This window comes from Cydia pomonella, unplaced genomic scaffold (genome assembly GCF_033807575.1).
Source record: "Cydia pomonella isolate Wapato2018A unplaced genomic scaffold, ilCydPomo1 PGA_scaffold_215, whole genome shotgun sequence".
In the NCBI taxonomy this organism is placed as follows: Eukaryota; Metazoa; Arthropoda; class Insecta; order Lepidoptera; family Tortricidae; genus Cydia; species Cydia pomonella.
The window spans coordinates 107,892-126,963 of NW_026907855.1; the positions used below are offsets into that span (position 1 = coordinate 107,892).

Sequence of the window (19,072 nt, forward strand, 5' to 3'; positions counted from 1 at the left end):
TAATTATTCCAAATTAAAATAATTTGTTTATTGTTTGATGTAAACCTTTTTACAAGCTTTTATTTAACTTGCCCTGTTAGTATGTATGGGACAAATTTTGCAAGTTAAATTTGACCCACTTCCCATGATGAAGGTGAAAATTTGCATACATATGTAAGTCGGATGATAATGCAATATTATGGTACCATCAAGCTGATCTGATGATGGAGACAGGAGGTAGCCATAGGAACTCTGTGATAAAACAACGCAACCTAATTGTGTTTGGGGTATTTAGAATTGTCTCGATGAGTTAGTTGCCTGTGGAAAAAAAGTACAGTCAGCGATAAAAGCTTGTACCAAAAATGTAATTTTTACCAAAAACTTATTTCAAATCGTACCTAGTGTCCATTTGTCTACTAAATATAACTAAAAGTAAAGCAATTACTCAAAGCCGTTAATGTTTACCTCATACTGAGCAACTTTTACTATGTGACCAACCCTGAAATCGCGAAACAAAATAGACTCTCCCATAGGAAATTTTACATCAAACCAGCAAAATGTAGAAACAGACAATATTTTTTTTTCAGGATTGGTCCCATAGTAAAAGTTGCTCAATAAGACCTAAACATTAACTTGTTTAGTGTTGTGTTCATGCCGGTGAGTAAGGTTGCCAGAGCTCTTTAAGGGGGGGTGTTAGGGTCGGCAACGCACATGTAATACCCCTGGAGTTGCAGGTGGACCGTATTTTTTGACAGTCGCCATCATATGTTATCGGAGCTGAGGTGTTCAAAGATATCTATCGCCTTGACAATAGAGTTCAGATATTTGTGAGCATCTTGGCCGCTCTGATATATATGATGCGTTTTTTGCGTATACAGATAAAATAATAACATGAATTTTGATAACCCTAAATGGCCGAATGGGATAGTTCAATACATTAAAAGGGACAACATGATTCGGCCCTAAATCGCTGTCAAATTTCGAAGTTTCCTTTCTGTATATACGGTAGTACTATTATTTATTGTGTGGTATCAGCGTCTAAAATCAAAGCCACAACGCTATTTTAAGCTACATCGATCCCAGACCTCCCGCCCTCCAGTTCCACCATTATCTTACACGCTCTACACGCAATTTTATGGTAATTACATTTTTATCACCGTATCTTTATTCTATTAAAGCTAAAAGATATGAATTGTCAGTTCCGGACTTATTAAATTCGTTAAAAAGAGGCGAAAAATTATGATTGCAATTTTGTCGGCAGATTACAGGGAAATGTGCCCTAATAACATGACTGACCGTGTATTCTTTAAACTTGGCGAGCATTTGCTTCCACAAATCAGTACCCCTAGTGTAAATTTATTCGATGGCGTAACGTGACGTTTGCGTTAAGTCTCATTTTGCATGAGATTTTGAGTTTCCAGAACGTCCCGCTTGGCGCGCTGTGTCTAAATACGTACGTCACGTTTCGAAATCGAATAAATTTACACTAGGGGCTCAGTTTAACCTTTTCGCCGAAGAATGAATGAAGTAATAAAGTGTCATCAACATCATGTCAATAATTGTACGTATACAAACCTGACCAAAGCCAAGACTTGATATGAAGTTGTGGCGTGTGGGGCATGAAATGTACTGACTTTATATCAAGTCAATGGCGGGGAAAAGGTTAAAGGTATTATATGATTTCTGATTCCTTCCTAAAAATTGTTTTTTGTCTACCCGTGCCCCATATCTATAAATACAGTGTCTATTAATAAGCATAAATAATTAAACTAATTGTGCTGTAAAAGCGGTAATAATATTTAAAAATACTGTTTTCCTTCATAAACTCAACATTTAATCTACATCGATTAATAGTAAATTTCACTCTTTGTTTCTGGCTTTTACTCCCTGCCAATTTGCACAGGGTGAATTCACCAATATCGGTGTTGACTTTCACACGTGAGGAGTATGTTCGGTAAATTTCACTTGACCTTGCACTTTTTAAACGTCATACCAAATTGCACCTGTCAAACCGGTGCATCATCATCATATTTATTTATTTAATTGTTATTAGTCAAATAAGTATCACAATATTATTACAGTAAAACCAAGGCACTGTGAAACTACAAAATAAAATACAATACAAAGAAACAATACCTATATATGAAAACAAAATACAAGTTACATACATACATATAATCACGCCTATTTCCCGGAGGGGTAGGCAGAGACCACGGATTTCCACTTGCTACAATCCTGATATACCTCTTTCGCTTCGACAAGTACAAATACAAGTGAAACATTAGATTTGGACGACGACCTGATGGATAATGGTTTGCTTTACTCGAACGCTCAACTCAGCTAGCTCATAAGGCGATAGGATTAGCAGCCCTAGAGGGGCATGATGGTAAAAATTGATGGGTTTTTTAATGACTTAACAAGTGAGAAGAGCGTTATGAGTTTCATTAAAGCGGTAATGGTCGCAGGTATCGGGTTTTAGGTCAGATGGCGCAATTCTGTACGGTTATTTGATAAGTCGTGATATCAAAACTTCTTTCGACTTTGGCTTTCGAGTTTTTATAATGGTTTATCGTGTACTTGCCTCAGCACCAAGTAATCCTACCATACCTACCTACACCTACTCACAGTGTTGTGTTTCTGCCGGTGAGTAAGGTTGCTAGAGCTCAACGAGGGTGCGGAGTGTTAGGGTCGGCAACGCGCATGTAACTCCTCAGGAGTTGTAGGCGTAAGTAGGCTATGGAGACTGCTTACCATTAGGCGGGCCTTATGTTTGTTTGCCACCACTTAGTATATAAAAAAAGTGGCGAGTCGGGCAATATGGCCTTGATCACACCCAAGAACAGTGGCGTACTCGGTACGTGTGACCAAGGCTTAAGAGTCAGGTGCCGTACGTTTTATGCATAATACGGCTGTACCTGCACTACTGTTGAGAGTCCCGCTCCATAAGGCCGTGCAAGTGCGAAAGGGATAGCACGATTCCGTTCCGATGATTAACGACCTGACTTGCCACTTCGTTTTGCGGCAAGTATAATCGGTAATGGCCCTGCCTGCGAAGCTGGAGGTCCTGGGTAACTAACTACCTAACTTAATACCATTGTTCCATTATTTTTGTTTAATTTAGACTGCCATCATGTAGGGTACATTGAGGCGAATCGAATCACAGGGTGAATAGAAACAGACAATTTTTTTTTATATGTATTTTAAAAAAATCACATGATTGGCGTAGCAGACCAAGAGAAGAGATTTACGGTGCTATTTTAGTTCGCTCATATTAATGCAATATTTTAAATATCAACAGATTTTTCATCCTGATCCGATTCGCCTCGGTCTACCCTAGCTTGCTTTTTAAAGAATTTCAAAAATCAAATTCAAATGTTTTAGTTGGGGCATTAGATACCATTTTTTTACACAATGGCAATAGCAAGTGAAATTTTCTCTTTAACATATTTTTTCAATAGTAAAAATGTGTTTTAGATACCTAATAAGTTATAAACCTCATTTGAATATCTCTTTTTTTAAATAATCCAACACGTGTATTGATAAATTCACTTTAGTCAATCTGACCCTTTTCCTTATGGAATGCCCTCCATAAATCAACATTTATAAATTTAACATAGATTTTACCTTTCAACGCATTAATATTAGCATTTTCATATTCATCTATAATAAGCTCACGAACCAAAGCACAAAATTCAAAAGTCAACAGCCTTTCGGTGGATAATCTCTGAAAAGTCCCTATTTAAATCTCGGATTTATATTTGGAAGACAGGGTTGGCACACGCACATTTGATTAGCCTAATTAACGCCTCATTATGCGCCTGCACACGATCTAATTACGAAGCCCTACGCGTTCCACTTGGGGCCTACTTATTTCGACCTTGTTCGAGCAAATTTTAATGTTTTTATGTATCTGGGGCATCAGAGTTAAGTAAGATCTGTCAGTAAAACTTAAAACACATTATCATACAAAACTATACTTACTACTTTGACGCAGGGGCCCAGTGTGTGGCCTCCAACACGACTGCTCGCCACTGATCCCAGTCCTGTGCAGTTTCTCGCCAGTCTTCAACCTAGAGCTCGTGCAGATCCGTGTCCACCACATCCGCACATCGATACCTACGTCGACCGGCCGGGCGGCGTGCTGTCAGTTTTCCCTCAAACGCTCTAGATGGCCAAACCACAAAACTATGGGCGATGTGAATACTTAATATGGATCGAGAGTATTAAGTTACATGTACCTATAGGCTTCGATCAAATGACAGCGTAATCACATTTATAATGTCTTAAAAACTAAAAATCATTCTAGCCTCACAACAGTATTTTACTGCGTTACCTGTTCTAGTGTAGGATTCAGCAGATCCACAGAACCGCCGAAATACCACACCCTTCGCAATGCTTTATAGCCGCGGTCGCGGGACCCTGCACCACGAACGAAATGTAGATAATTTATTTTATTTATTTGGGGCATCAACAGCAATACAAAAAGTAATACATAGCATAGTGAACAGAAAACATTGCCAATAACAGCTGTCCACAAAAATACAACTAACATGCAATAGCTAAGTGGAAACAAAAGATTACAAAAAAAACAGTTAAAAAGCACTTTATACAAAGTAGATATGGCTTGCGTAACGTGTGGGTGTGTTTTGTTTGAGTTCGTGTGTGTATGTGTGCCTGTGGCCTAACATTATAATGGCAATGATAATATTCTGAAATAACTGACCAACAGTTATGAAATGACATTTTCGGAGGCCTAACACTATATTCTATAATGGATACCATAAAGGTTTGTATTATGCGATAGACAATTTCAAATTATTATTACCTCGCAACCGTAACGACCCAATTCAATTGTCTTCGGGAGCGTTCGTCGCATGACAATCAAGTGAATTTCAGCTCTCGATAATTTAATTAAAGTAAAGGTTTGCTTGGCAATATGACAACTAATATAGGAAAAAATTGCGGTGATATTATAATATAGATTACATCGATATTAAAAGATAATTTTTATGTTAAAAAGCTCAGCACTTGCGTTATTTATACGAACTATTGGTAGATTTTTAGGGTTCCGAAGCGCATTTGACATCAACGGAACTATAGACCGAGCAACCAATGGATGTGATTTTTCCATAAAGATTAGTCCGAGGGTAGAATGGCTATTTTATGGAAGAAATGTACGGTTCCTAAGGGATACACAAAATACTCGCAAGTGACGGAACCAAGCATTTTACGTGTTTGACATACATTGAAGGAATAAGCTGCCAAAGGTGATTTCGCAAAACCCATATTTAGATATTAAAAACCTGTACGTTTCATATACTTAGTAATTTAAAGATCAACGAAAGAAAAAAAAATGGCCGTATCGACTTTAAAGTACCTATTTACCTAATGTAATTATTACTTTACTTTTTATAGCCTTTTATAATTATTTTTACATTATACTAAACATAGAGGGGAACAACGTTGCACCTTGGACTTTACAAGTGCAACAGAGAGGCACTATGTTGCACTTGTAAATTCCAACGTAAGAGTGACAGGGAGGCAACATATCTAGTCCTGAAATTAGTTTATATAGCTTCAGATACCATAGTTAAAAAAATACAGTGAATTCAAGTTTTCCATACAAAACTTGTTTTTGCTCTATTTCGTTTGTTTTATAAAACTATATCTACTAATTACAGCAGCGGAATCATGGTCGCATTTTTATCACCTGTCATGTCATGCGTCACTTTCACACTTACATACTTGTTAGAACGGGACAGGCATGTTGACAAATGATAAAGAACCAACCGTCTTAGCCTTACTGCGGTGGCAGTATAGTTCCATTTTTATCGCCTATCACTTTCGCACGTTACAGGCATGGTGACCAGAGATAAAAATGCGATCGTGCTACGACCGCTGGACTAGATATACCTCATGTCATTATATATGCAAATTTTCATTACAATCCACACGTAGTTTTAAAATGAGAACGAAACTCCGTTTGTACGGGCGTTTGTTTGGCCGAGCCTGCGGGGAACTCATAAAAGAACAGGTAAAGGGTCTCAAGAGGAGCGCGCCAGTCTTAAACCGCGATTAACCGTCGTTTAGCGCGACACGTGTCTCGCCACCTTAATCGGGAGTCAGCGGGTTTATGAGCTCTCGCGATTATGACTGATTTACGTACAGTTCAACCCGCCCCGTGACTTAGCCGGAGTCTTAGCTAATCCAGTAAACGTGTCGCTTTTAGGTTACATTTAGAATCTAGGATTAGCTCAAGAAAATTTACCGGAATGTGGGCAATCAGGGGAAATAATTGGTGTAGTTTTGAAAATTGGTAAACTTATATATTGTGGTCTCCAGATAAACATACTAAGAGTCCTCGAGGGTGGGGGTTGTGCTGAGGGTGTAGGGGGGGAACAACTTACCCATGATTTAACAATTTAAAAAGTAAATATAACAGTCTCGAGTCAGTAGCAAAGAGAATTTGAAATAGAGGTGGATTGTCAAAGAAAACTTTGTAGCCACAGTAAATTTACTGCCATCTTTCGACACATGATTAAAACTTATAGAACGCCATTTGACTTTGATCCTCATTCTTTCACTGATATATGTTAAATTTATTAAATATCAAAAAGTGGCGCAATCTTCTGATGCTGCCATCCTTTGACCTTTGATTTATTAGATGGCGCCAATTTTGATATTTAACAAATTTAACACATATCATTAAAATAATAAGGATCAAAGTCAAGTGGAATTCTAAAAGTTTTAATCATGTGTAATTTGTGTTCGGTTTGTCTCAGAATGACGTATTTATTTATTTCATATCTGCGTATCTATATAAAATAATTGCAAATAGAACTCGAGCAACATTTGTAATAGTTACTGTATTGTCAATAATACCTAACGTTTACTCAAAGATACTGTTGACAGTGGGAAGTATCTCAATCATGGAGGGCTCTAAGGATAATACACTGGCGGACAAAATAAGGGAAGTTTGTATAATAAATTTATACGACCCGGAGACCGATTGAGATCAACTTTATAGAGTTTCGATCTTATTTTAATATATACGACCTTGAAGATCACTCAAGCTGATTGGTGCGTGCGATCACCAAAACGATCGCCAAGGGGTGTATCAAACCAGTTTATAATCATAACAAGTTAAACTAGGCATAGTACGATTTATCGGCCACATACGCGCTATTAGAACTTCAACCTTAGGAATCGGTTTTAAGGTTCAAATTAGATTAGACTTTCTGGAAATGTGCCTTATCTTTAAATGAATCATTAAAGCTGGATTAATTTGAATAAATTAGAATTTGATGGAAAAACCTTGTACTTCTCTGGAGTTGCAGGCGTATATAGGCTACGGAGACTGCTTGCCATCAGGCGGGCCGTAAAAATAACATTGGTGCGGCCTGGAAAAGGGTTAAATGTGAATGGGGGTCTCGATTTTGTGTTCCTTTTTATTATGCTTTTGAAGTAATGTTAGAGACAAGTACCTAATTAAATAAAAATATTTTTTAATATCAGATGTGTTAATTGTAGAAAAAATATAAAATAAAAGTATGGAAAACATTTTCGGCAGTCAATCATAACACAAAAAGAGATTTTAATACCAGTGAATTTCTATTATTAATTTATAATTTACATATTTTGAATTCATGCGAGGTTTGGAAATAAAACAATAGAGAATTTTAAGGCAAAAAATGAATCTTAATAATATACTAAATTGAGTTTTTTCACCAGCGCAGTTTATAGGTACTTATTTTTGTTATACCCGATCAAGAATTTTTACATCCATAAGTAATACATATACGTGTGTTTATAGTGCTATAGCACCTACTATTAAGTATTATATATAAAACCAGTAAGTAAAATATAAATAAAAAAGAAATAAAACAAATAAATATCGCACAAACTATTATTACGACTTTACGACTAAACGCTTACTAAAATGTCAATTAAGAATGATGAAATGATTTTTTTTTTTAATAATTAGATTTGTCATGTCCAGAGCTGAAAGACGTTACTTACGGCTAATTACAAATTGGGGATATGGTATGATTATTTATGTGGTCATTGAAAATTAAAGACTATCTGCGACTGTAGCACATTCGAATTTTTATCACGTTGTAACAAGTATAAGTGCGAAAGTCACAGACATAGTCAGAAGTTATAAAAATGCGACCGTACTGCAGCCGCTGAAATCAATCTATATGTGGTTTGACGTCATCAACACTAAAAGCTTGAGCCCGCCGGCCCGATTAAATTTTTAAGATAGGTCAAATATTAGGTCTAGATACGATATGGATCGAATATATCAGTGCCAGAAGTGACGTCTGTTTAAACGAAAATGTCACTGACATATCCGATCCAAATCGTATATAATATTGGACGTATCTAAAAGTTCTAATCGGACCGCTGGTTTTGATTTGATGTTACAGAATGATACCGTCTGAATTGTCAATTTTCATGGCCAACATCACACGCTACTTGTACCCGATTGTTTGCTCATCTGCTCTTGTCTAGTGGATAAGAGAGAGATAAAGAGTATTTATTGCGTGTTCTGAGCGTAGAAATAAAATGGCGTGATGTGTGCTAGAGTCAATGGCGCATACGTTTTTTTTGAATAAAAGAGGAAGATCCATTTTCTTGTTTGGGTTTATTATTAAGTAGGTATAGGTTTGTTTATTCAATCATTGGCTGTTATTCCCGTTGCTTAAGGCGAGGTATTTCTAGGCAGATTTTGTATTTTTGGTCTGATTTTATTAAGTGCGTCCTTTATATCCTTTAACAATTTAGTAATAATATCCCTAGTACTGAATTTAACTAAATATATTACTAACTAGCGACCCGCCCCATCTTCGCACGGGTAAACCTTAACAAATTATACACTTAAACCTTCTGCAAAATCACTCTATTAATAAATGGAAACCGCATAAAAATCCGTTCAGTAGCTGTTGAGTTTATCGCGAACTGGCCCGATTCGAATAATGATTAAGACACGTTTAATATCATGGAAAGAAATTTAAAAGATCGATAACTAAACGACATGTCAAAATTGACGTGTGATATTATATGTGATAATAAGGGATAATAAGACACGATACTTCTAATGTCAAAGTGAAATTGGTTGCCCGAATCGAGCTGCTTTTGTCAATTATACGACATACAAACGATATCTAAATGAGAACTTATTTAAACCAGAACTTATCGTTATCATATCTCATTCTTCGAACCGGGTCGATACATACAAACAGACAGACGCGGCGGGAACTTTGTTTTATAAGATGTAATAATGAGTAGTCACGCGAAAGTCAAGAACTATAAGAAACAAGTTGTTAAGGGTTTTTTTTCTAGAAAATACTGATTTTGGGGTCGTGATCCTTAATATCAAACATGTGTTAACCACAAAATCGCAAAAAAAAAAATATTGGACACTCGGTACCAGAAGTAGACGAAATGCCATGCCCAGGAGTTTTTTTTTACGATTTCATATCGGTCCCATGGAAAATTTTGATCAGTATTATTAACCATCTTAATTTAATACATTTCTGACATTTGGAATCACGACCCCAAAATGATAATGGCAATGGCAATGTATTTTGTAAGTTCAACCAATTTGAATCCTAGGCCACTATAGAACCTTGTCGCTTTAACTACTCTATACATGACATGCATCACTCAATAAGCACTGTCGCAGAAGGTAGAAGTCATTATGACATGGTTCTATAGTGGCCTAGGAATCAAATTGGTTGACCGTAAATTATAGTCACTTGTGACAGTCGTGACGTCGCATCATTAAATGCGACGTTTTTAGTTAAAACAAAGTAGTGATACATTGCTTGCAGAATTATTTTATATGGAAAAATAATAGTCTGTTTTTTATAAAACCTATGAAAGTTTGTTCATTAAAGCCTTAACTAATTACACTTTGGTTATGCAGTCATATCAAAAATACACGCTGTGTGTGTGTAAATCTACAACCTCATCCGGTGAAGAAATGGACTGAAATGCACATTGATAGGAAGCAGACCAATTTAAATTCCAAGTCTGGCGTGGAGAAATATGTGGGGCTCTCCATCTACCTCTTGCCAAATCGTGCTATTAAGTAGGCATTACATTGGCTTTTAGGATTTAATGTTAGTCTGTAGGTACCGAGAGGTCGGAAATGTAGAATGTGATAGCTATTTGATTTGAATTGCAGAGGGTACATTACGCTCAGATATAATTCTGGAGGCCCATTGTTTTATCAATTTTTTATAGTTTTGATCTTGTTATCATAATATATTTATCGTGAGTGTAGGTATAAAAACGGTGTTAAATTTCATAGGTAAGTACTAAAACCATATTAGCCTACCATCTTAATGGTGTACAATATTTGTTACTTAAGGCAGCACTCGACGCCAACGGCCTCGCACGATTGGGCGGAACTTATACCCCTAACCGCACCACCCGCTGCAAAAGATCGAGCGGGCAGAACTATGCGTTCGAAATAGAATTTCGCCTGCTCGCGCGCGCAACGCAGCACAGGTCCGTCTAGCAACACGACTTGCCCCGCACTGACTATACGGACGAGAGCGGGATTATGGCAGGAACTTAGGTGGGATTAAGGCTTATTTTTTAGGAATTGAGGCAAAGTAAATTTGCAAAAATAAAGGAAATCAAATCATTTTATAGTGTTTTGTGAGAAAGATTATAAAGTCTCATATATTTTTGATAAAAGTTGCAGTAGTAATAAGGATACAACTGAAAGAAATAGGGGTGAATTCAAGATTTTTTCTTCACTTATTTAAATTAACATAGATTTTCAGAAATAGCATATCATTTCTCACAGTTTGTTGATTGTTATATATTTTTTTCTACTCAGAAAGTGTCATATTTAATATAAAAAATGGTTCAGAGTAACTCAGTTATACGGTATTTTGCTGGAGGAGGAGCCTTAAAGCTAAAAATCGGTGGCGGCGAGCGGTGCGGTGGTAAAAAGTGGCCGTTGGAATCATATCATACGTGCGACACTTAAATGTAAAAATATAATTATTACATTTTTATAAAAAGATTTTAGTACTAACTGTTAGTATAAACATGAATTCAATAACATAAGTCCCTCATTTTCTTGAATCAAAATGGGAAGCCTCCATTTCGGTAGCAATATCGTACAGTCTAATATCTTTCTTGCTCTGGCCGAATGTATTGTTCATTTGATCGACTTTATTAAATAAGGATCCGCGTGGTAACATTTGGTCCGGTCTCGTGTACGACCAGCAATCGTACAGGGTGTTTTTTAGGGTTCCGTACCCAAAGGATAAAACGGGACCCTATTAGTAAGACTCCGCTGTCGGTCCGTTCGTCTGCCCGTCTGTCACCAGGCTGTATCTCATGAACCGTGATAGCACAGATGATGTATTTCTGTTGCCGCTATATCAACAAATACTAAAACGTACAAAACTCTTTGTGGGGAAGTCCGACTTGCACTTTTTTTCTGATAGTCCTTTATCCTTTAAATGAGCAATTGTCGTACATATTTATATAATTCTCGAATCTCGGAAACGGCTCTAACGATTGCTATATGGGAGTTTTCAGGGGCGAAAACTATATCTATCTTAATCTTATATCTGGGAAAACGCACATTTTTGAGTTTTTATGTATTTTCCGAGCAAAACTCGGTCTCCCAGATTGTACCTATTAATGATCGCGTCCATTCAGTACAAAGAAACAAAAACCACAGAGGTTCTTAAAAATATTCATAGCCAGTTTCTGCCCGCGACTTTGCCTGTTTATTAGTACCTATTTCCATATGCCACATTAATGATAAATTCCACCACCCATTTCACCCCTTTGAATTATGATTATTATGATAAAAACGATCCTAATATGTCCTTCCCCGGGTCTCAAACTATCTCCATCTAAACTAAAACCGATATAGTTCGGTTCAGTGGCTTAAACGTGAAGAGGAGACAGATAGACAGACATACAGAGAGTTATACAAGAGGAGACAGATAGACAGACATACTAACACATTAACGTATGGATTGAATTCAAGAAAATTGTTAGGTACTTAAATACTAGTCATTAAATTTGTCAGTCCAGTAAGTTGATGATATTTGACAAATACAGTATACAGAGTATATACCATTGTAGTGTTATTAAATGCAACACATTGTTTCTGTTTATAATTATAAATAAATAAATAGATTTTATTGTGTCTGTGATAGCTATATAGCCTGACCTATATGATCACGCGCCATGTTGCGGAATTTCACTGAAACAATTTTTTTCATACTATACTGAATTTGTCTCCCTACACATGAGAATAACAGCTTCCTATTGACAATGATCATATATTACTGGTCAAGCTTTAAATACTAATTACAGTAACATGATTTTTTTGGTTGACTTTTGAACTCAAAATTTTACCGATATGAGAGATCGCAAAGTAAAGAGATTAATTAATACCTATTTAAACATTTTTAATTATTATGTTAATTTTATTTGCATTTATTTTTATTTTATTGTATTTTGTTTCCATTGTATTTTGTATGATTTAATTTCACTTTCCAATTTAAAATAATTAATTAATTCTTAATTTTATTGACATTCCTATTATAGTGTATAGTACTAATCATACATAATATATGTATTTGTACAAACAATAATGATCTCTGTTGGTCTCTCAATAATATGAAATTGAAAGCATATACAAAATGAAAGACATCTACATATAAAAAGCTATTTTTCCTATAGAGACCGCTCACCGTGTTCAACAAATACAAAAATAATACACGATTCATACTGTATCCTTCCTTGTATCAAAATGAACTATGTTTTTTCTACGTATTTTTCCAGCGGTTAGTTTTCGTTTCATTACTGTATGGCGCGGGCTTGTGGGTTATGTCTGACGTCACACAAGTAGTGATATAGTGTTTCTACTATATCTCTGAATTCCCTGAGAATTTTAACGGTATTTTTAATTTAGAGTTTTTTGGTCTTAAAAAGCACTAAAAACACTGAATTGTTGCATTTTTTTTATTTAATACATATCTTATTTTAATGTCTATTTTTGTGATGTAGATAAAGATAAATATCATATATAAATATGCAAGCAGCAATATATGATCACGCGCCATATTGTGGAATTTCATTGGAACTAAATTATTCAGACGAAACTGAACTGTCACCCTATACATGAGAATAACAGCGCCCTCTTGACAATGATCATATATTTCTGGTCGGGCTTTAATACGCTTTGAGGCCAATTCAAACGTACACTGACATCAAAATGACATTTGAATGATATTATTTCGAAACTGATGATATTAAAAAGTAAAGTGCTATAAACATTATAACAAAAACAAAATTAATGTAACATTTAATATTTTGCACGTGACCATTTACAATTTCCTAATAATGTTTCCATCACTTTTCGAAGTCCAATTGAGTTAATATATGATCCTAAACGTGTTTATACTTATACAGATACAAGAAACTTATAATTTTGAAGCCAGCAATCACCTGTAAAAAAATTTTAACGTGCATATACACAATAATTGCAACAATATTGTTGATGACTTTAACAAAGCTTGTGTATCCAATTGAAGTTGTTATTGATTGTCTATCAAGGCAATACAATTATATTTTGAAGATAATGTTTCCTTTCAGTTAATTGATTGTAGTTTTAGTTTTAAAAGATATCTGTGCATGTAAAAGACATGTAAGTAAGGAATTATTCCCTAAAATTGTATGTCAACGTATTTTTGACCACTCTGTAATGTACGTACATCGGGGTTTTTGTTGACGGAATGTTGCCAAGAAATAGGTAAAAAAACTGGAAACACCGATACTATTTTGACATCTCTTAGTACATTTGGAACTTCCTACATATTTATAAGTAACATTAACAATAAGTAGATGATCTGTTTCTAAATAAAATCAGGAAACAAATGTTGTTTGCTTAGAAGCACGTGCTTTTTCAACCGAAAAGAAAGATTATTTTTTACAACTTCATATTAATTATACCATATTTTTAAAATGATACAGCTGCTATAACTAGGCAAAATTCATAGACATATTTATAACAATAATAATAAATTAGGTGTCAATACTATGTAAACTAAACTAACGCAACTTAAATGCAGATGGTTTCGATACGGTCGTCTCAAAAATGTTTATACATTTGTGACAACTTCGTACAATGCATCCGTTGCCACTAAATATGATACAGATGGTAAAAATACCATATTATAGAACGAATCAGCTGCGGTAACGAAGCACAATTCATAAACATTACAATAACATCAAATTAGTCGTCGATACTATGTAATCTTAACTAACGCAACGTAAAAGCGATTGTTTCGATACGCTGTAGGTATAACGGCAGAATAGGGGCGAAGCACCACAATAGCCCGCTATCGTAACACTGGCAGCTTTTAAGCGTTTCAATTACAAATACCTATGTTATCTCTAAATTCCTGATAGTACTAGCAAAATTATTAATAGAATATTGAAATTTATCTGTTACTGTAGAATTGAAGAATAGAATTGAAAAGCTCCAAAAGAAGTTTATAAAGTCGCTTGATTTTATTTATTTTATTTTATTTCTTAGGAAAACTTACAGTTAAAGTAACAAAATTGGTTTCGAAATAAAAACAGTAAGCCAAGTTCAAGTTTCCACAGGTAGAAACTGCGTAAAACTGCGTAACTAAAAAAAAAATATATTATAGGACATTATTACACAAATTGACTAAGTCCCACAGTAAGCTCAATAAGGCTTGTGTACTTAGACAATGATTTATATTATATACTTAAATACATAGAAAACACCCATGACTCAGGAATAAATATCCATGCTCATCACACGAATAAATGCCCTTACCAGGATTTGAACCCGGGACCATCAGCTTCGTAGGCAAGGCAGGGTCACAACCCACTAGGCCAAACCGGTCGTAAAAACGTAACTGCGTTTAGAACAGTACCCCTAGTGTAAATAAATTCGATTTCGAAACGTGACGTACGCGTTTGCGTTATGTCTCATTTTGTATGGGATTTTGAACAGCGCGCCAAGCGGGACGTTTTGGAAAGTCAAAAATCTCATACAAAATGACACTTAACGCAAACGCGTACGTCACGTTTCGCTGTCGAAAATATTTACACTAGGGGTACTGGTAATAATTATGTTAATTACGCCGATTCCTTACGACGCCACAAAATGCAGCCACTCGGCCACACAGCCAATCGGCGTGACTGTGCAGATTCTGTTTTACTATATATGAAATACTAAATTCCAAATTAGAAATCCCTTCCTTACTTGAAATGGTTTCTCAAGGTCCCTCGTGCCCGTATACGTCAATGTCGCAGAAAGGAATTATTATTGTTCCCTCTCCCTTTTAGCAAAACATGTTATGTTCGTAATATATTTATAAGACGTGCTTGCAGACTTTTTAATGAACGTGAAGAACGAATAGATTTTGATATTTTTAATAGTAATATTATATCCTTGAAAAATATGTTCCAATGATTAGCAATACATTTCGCCACTATAACAAAACCTTTAGATAACATAAAATTTTACAATTCTTAAAGTTTCTCGCATAATGTGTAACTTCTCTAATTTTTAAATTTAAATACTCTTATTAGTTTAAATTCATGTGTTGTTCAATTAACTCATATTGTATTTAGCACATTTACAATTTAAGGAAACTGTAGGTCTTATATTTACCAGAAAGTATTTTTGTATACTCATTTTTTGTATTTGACCGTTTGTTTCTCAATGAATAAAATAAAATAAATAAATCGGAAGCGTTACTCTTGATATAACCGTGCCATTGCTAGTGATTAATTAAATATCCACTCAAGTGTTATCGATATCGATAGCTAGCAATTTCTAAATCATACTTGTCTTCGTACTATTTAATCGTCAAACCGAGAACAATGAAATAAATTTTCTTGGTAGCTATAACGTTCAAGAGGTTTATTAATGCAAAAACATATTGCTGAGCATGACGTTTTTTGTTAAATCGTGATAACTTTTTGACATTTATCAGTCCATTAAAACATGACCAAATTGATATTATATTATGTATTTATTGACGTGTTAGCTATTTTTCTTATCATTCTGTGAAATATTATGTTCATTAACATACAAGCCGTATGAACTCTATCTATATAATGTTTTTGGAAATGCAATTGACTTTTTTTAATTGTCAACTTTTTACTTGTACTCAGGTGCGGTCGGTTCATCGTTGGCGCTTACGCTGTTTTGTACATCGCTTTCTGTTTACGAGATAATAATCAGGTGAGTTCAGGAATCATCATTATCATACAAAATTTACAAATAAAATTACTCGTTAGTGATCACCTCAAAATGAAAAAACAATGTAAAAAACAATAGTTTAAACATGTAGACGCAGCTAAAAAACGGGCACCGTAGCTAAAAAACTATTTATTTTACGGAACATTTGGGTAGAGAGACATTTAAAAGTTAATTTGAAAGATATGAAAATTATTTGTGAAAACCATTTTGATATACGTTATCACAGCTATAAAACATAAGTAATATTAAAGTCTAACGAAGGTACAGTAATATGCCCGGCACTCTCTGCCTACCCTAACCTAACCTAAAAAGAAAGAAAACAGATAAAACAAATATTATGAAAGAGACTGATATCAAATTGACCGTAGATTATTTTTTACAAGTTTTCATTAAAAGGTCAATATGGGTATTGCCAGTATACAAAAGCCAGACGCACTTACTCGTATTGACTTAAATATTACTATTTTGAATCTTGAATCCTTTTATTTATTTTAACTGTAACAAAAATAATGAAAATATAGTATAATCTGCTACTGAAATGTATTACCGTACCTACACCAAAGTATATTGCATAATTCAAACTAATACATTCTGTAATTTGTCTTGTACTCACGCAAGAAAAATAATGTATTAATCTTGACTACTTAGATCATCCAAGCAATCTAAAAGTGAATAAAGCGGTGTTCTTTCTCCGCTAAACCACGCAAAATAAAGCAAAAGTGTTGGAGCTCGAATATTCCCTCGCTCCATTTTCCTACTGTTTCCGCATTTCATCCTTTATTTTAATATTTCAGAGTCCTCCGATGATGTCAGGCCCCGGGCGGCTGGACCTTCGCAGTTTGTACATAAAAGAATTTAAATAAGAACTACCATTATAAGAATCGGTTGTATTATAACTACTCTGCTACCTTATGTTTAGGGATTATTTAACATAGACATCGGACTTTTGAGGCATAATTAAATGAAAGGAATCTAGAGAGTTCCTATATCGATGAATTCTTTACCGATGCTTTTCCTATGTAGGTACTAGAGATTACTCTAATTTTTTCTTGAAAAAATAAAATTATATTAAAAGGTTGACAAATGATATAACAATAACTTAATTTTCTTCTTCATTCAAAGCCGATTTTTTAAACTTCACTCAACATTTCGTTTTTCTTCAAGTGTCTTTGGAATAACTATCCAAGCAGTACAATGATACTAATACTTTATCCGGTACACTATTGAATTATATAAAGAGATAATAATAAAGTTATATGGGATTAGCATCGATAATTGAGTTTATCGATATAGGAATTCCCTACCTGTCTTTTAATTTTTCCGCCAAATAACCGATGTCTGAACATAGCATAGCATATAGCCACGTGATCTTCCTTTGTCCTTTATATTATGAACCAGTTATTATTGGTCTCGCCTCGTAGAAAGCGGCCGAGTATAGAGTAGACTTGAGAGTATTAAGTTTAAATTTAGAATTCTCATCTTCATAGTTTTATACTTGTGTGTAAAATTCTGCTGCCGTTTTCTAAATTACGATACCCATTCACTGGTTAATGATTAAGAGGTTCTCATGTGTTTTCCATAGAATGTATTATATTTCGATAAGTCTGAAAATAGTTCTTGTGTTGACCATTCCTTAAATGCCACTGTTTTGATGAACAAATGAGAATAAATATTTCGAGTAGATACCTAATTTACTAGAAACAAAATAAGTTGTATTACTTTTGTCAATGTAAAACTGGACACAGAACAGCAGCGTCTTCGCTTAACATCATTTTTTATGATATGATATGCCTCCATATTTGTGTGAAAACTGGACAGTCTAAGGAATTTAGATATGGTTAACGATTTGTATAATTGAAATGAAATATAATAATTTTTGGTTACAATTTTAACAACCCTTGCTTTCGGCCTCAAACAAATGTATACATTATTGTATTAGAAAATTAAAAATGTGCATCGACTTTATGTAAAATTCATTTACATTTAGATTTACAGTCAAATTGAAATATCCTTATTTTCAATTTTCTTTCTGACCGAGCAACTATACACTGGGATATTTTCATATTTCATATTAAGTTCTAAAAATTTCTAGCGCTTAAATTGAGTAAATGTATGTTCAGATACACTTAATCGTCTACCTAGTCATATTTTTATTAGTTTAGACGTTTTGAATGTGACATTACGCTGTTCCTCACTGGCCGGCTCGGACTGTGGCGTACGCGCAAGAAGTATTAAAAAACCGTTTTGCTTTAAATAATAAATTTATAAAGAACGTTGTTATAGCAACGGCATGGCGGTTGGCGTGGTGCCAATATTGATACCGAAGCAAGCAATAGATTCCAAAATTAATATCTTGAGCGTTGCGGGGGTTTCAAGGCACGAGGGTTAAAAAACTTAGCTACTACTGAGGGAAACACAAAAATTTTCACCACACGCGAGAAAAATACTAGCTGTAAAACATTACTAAATCAAATCGAAATGAACGCTATTATAGTTATTTGTTTTACAAGGGGGCAAAGTTGTTGTTTAACCGCTCGAAATTGAACCATGAGCGTAGTGAGTGGTTCGAGTAGTCGTATCTTGAGCGTTGCGAGAGCTTCAAAGCACGAGGGTTAAACGAACTTTGCCTCCGAGTGAAACACAAATATTTTCACCACACCAATGCGAAGAAAATACTAACTATGCAATACCAAAAACCTCAAACCAAATCAAATCCAAATGATTGTAATAAAAAATTCTACCAGCAAACATAAGGAATCTACTCAAAATTTTCATCTGATTACATTGCCCCAGATAAAA

At 34.7% G+C, this 19,072-nt stretch overlaps 1 protein-coding gene across 1 annotated transcript in view; it reads left to right on the forward strand.

The window, feature by feature from the left end:
* LOC133533917 (uncharacterized) overlaps positions 1-18,804 on the forward strand; it is a gene marked incomplete at its 5' end in the record, with an annotated part of 97,725 nt that extends 78,921 nt beyond the window's left edge. Inside the window, 2 exons of the mRNA XM_061873000.1 lie at positions 16,186-16,255; positions 17,068-18,804. Of these exons, the coding sequence (XP_061728984.1) occupies positions 16,186-16,255; positions 17,068-17,080 (83 nt within the window). The remainder of the gene's footprint in view (positions 1-16,185; positions 16,256-17,067) is intronic.
* Between the last annotated feature and the right edge of the window lie 268 nt (positions 18,805-19,072).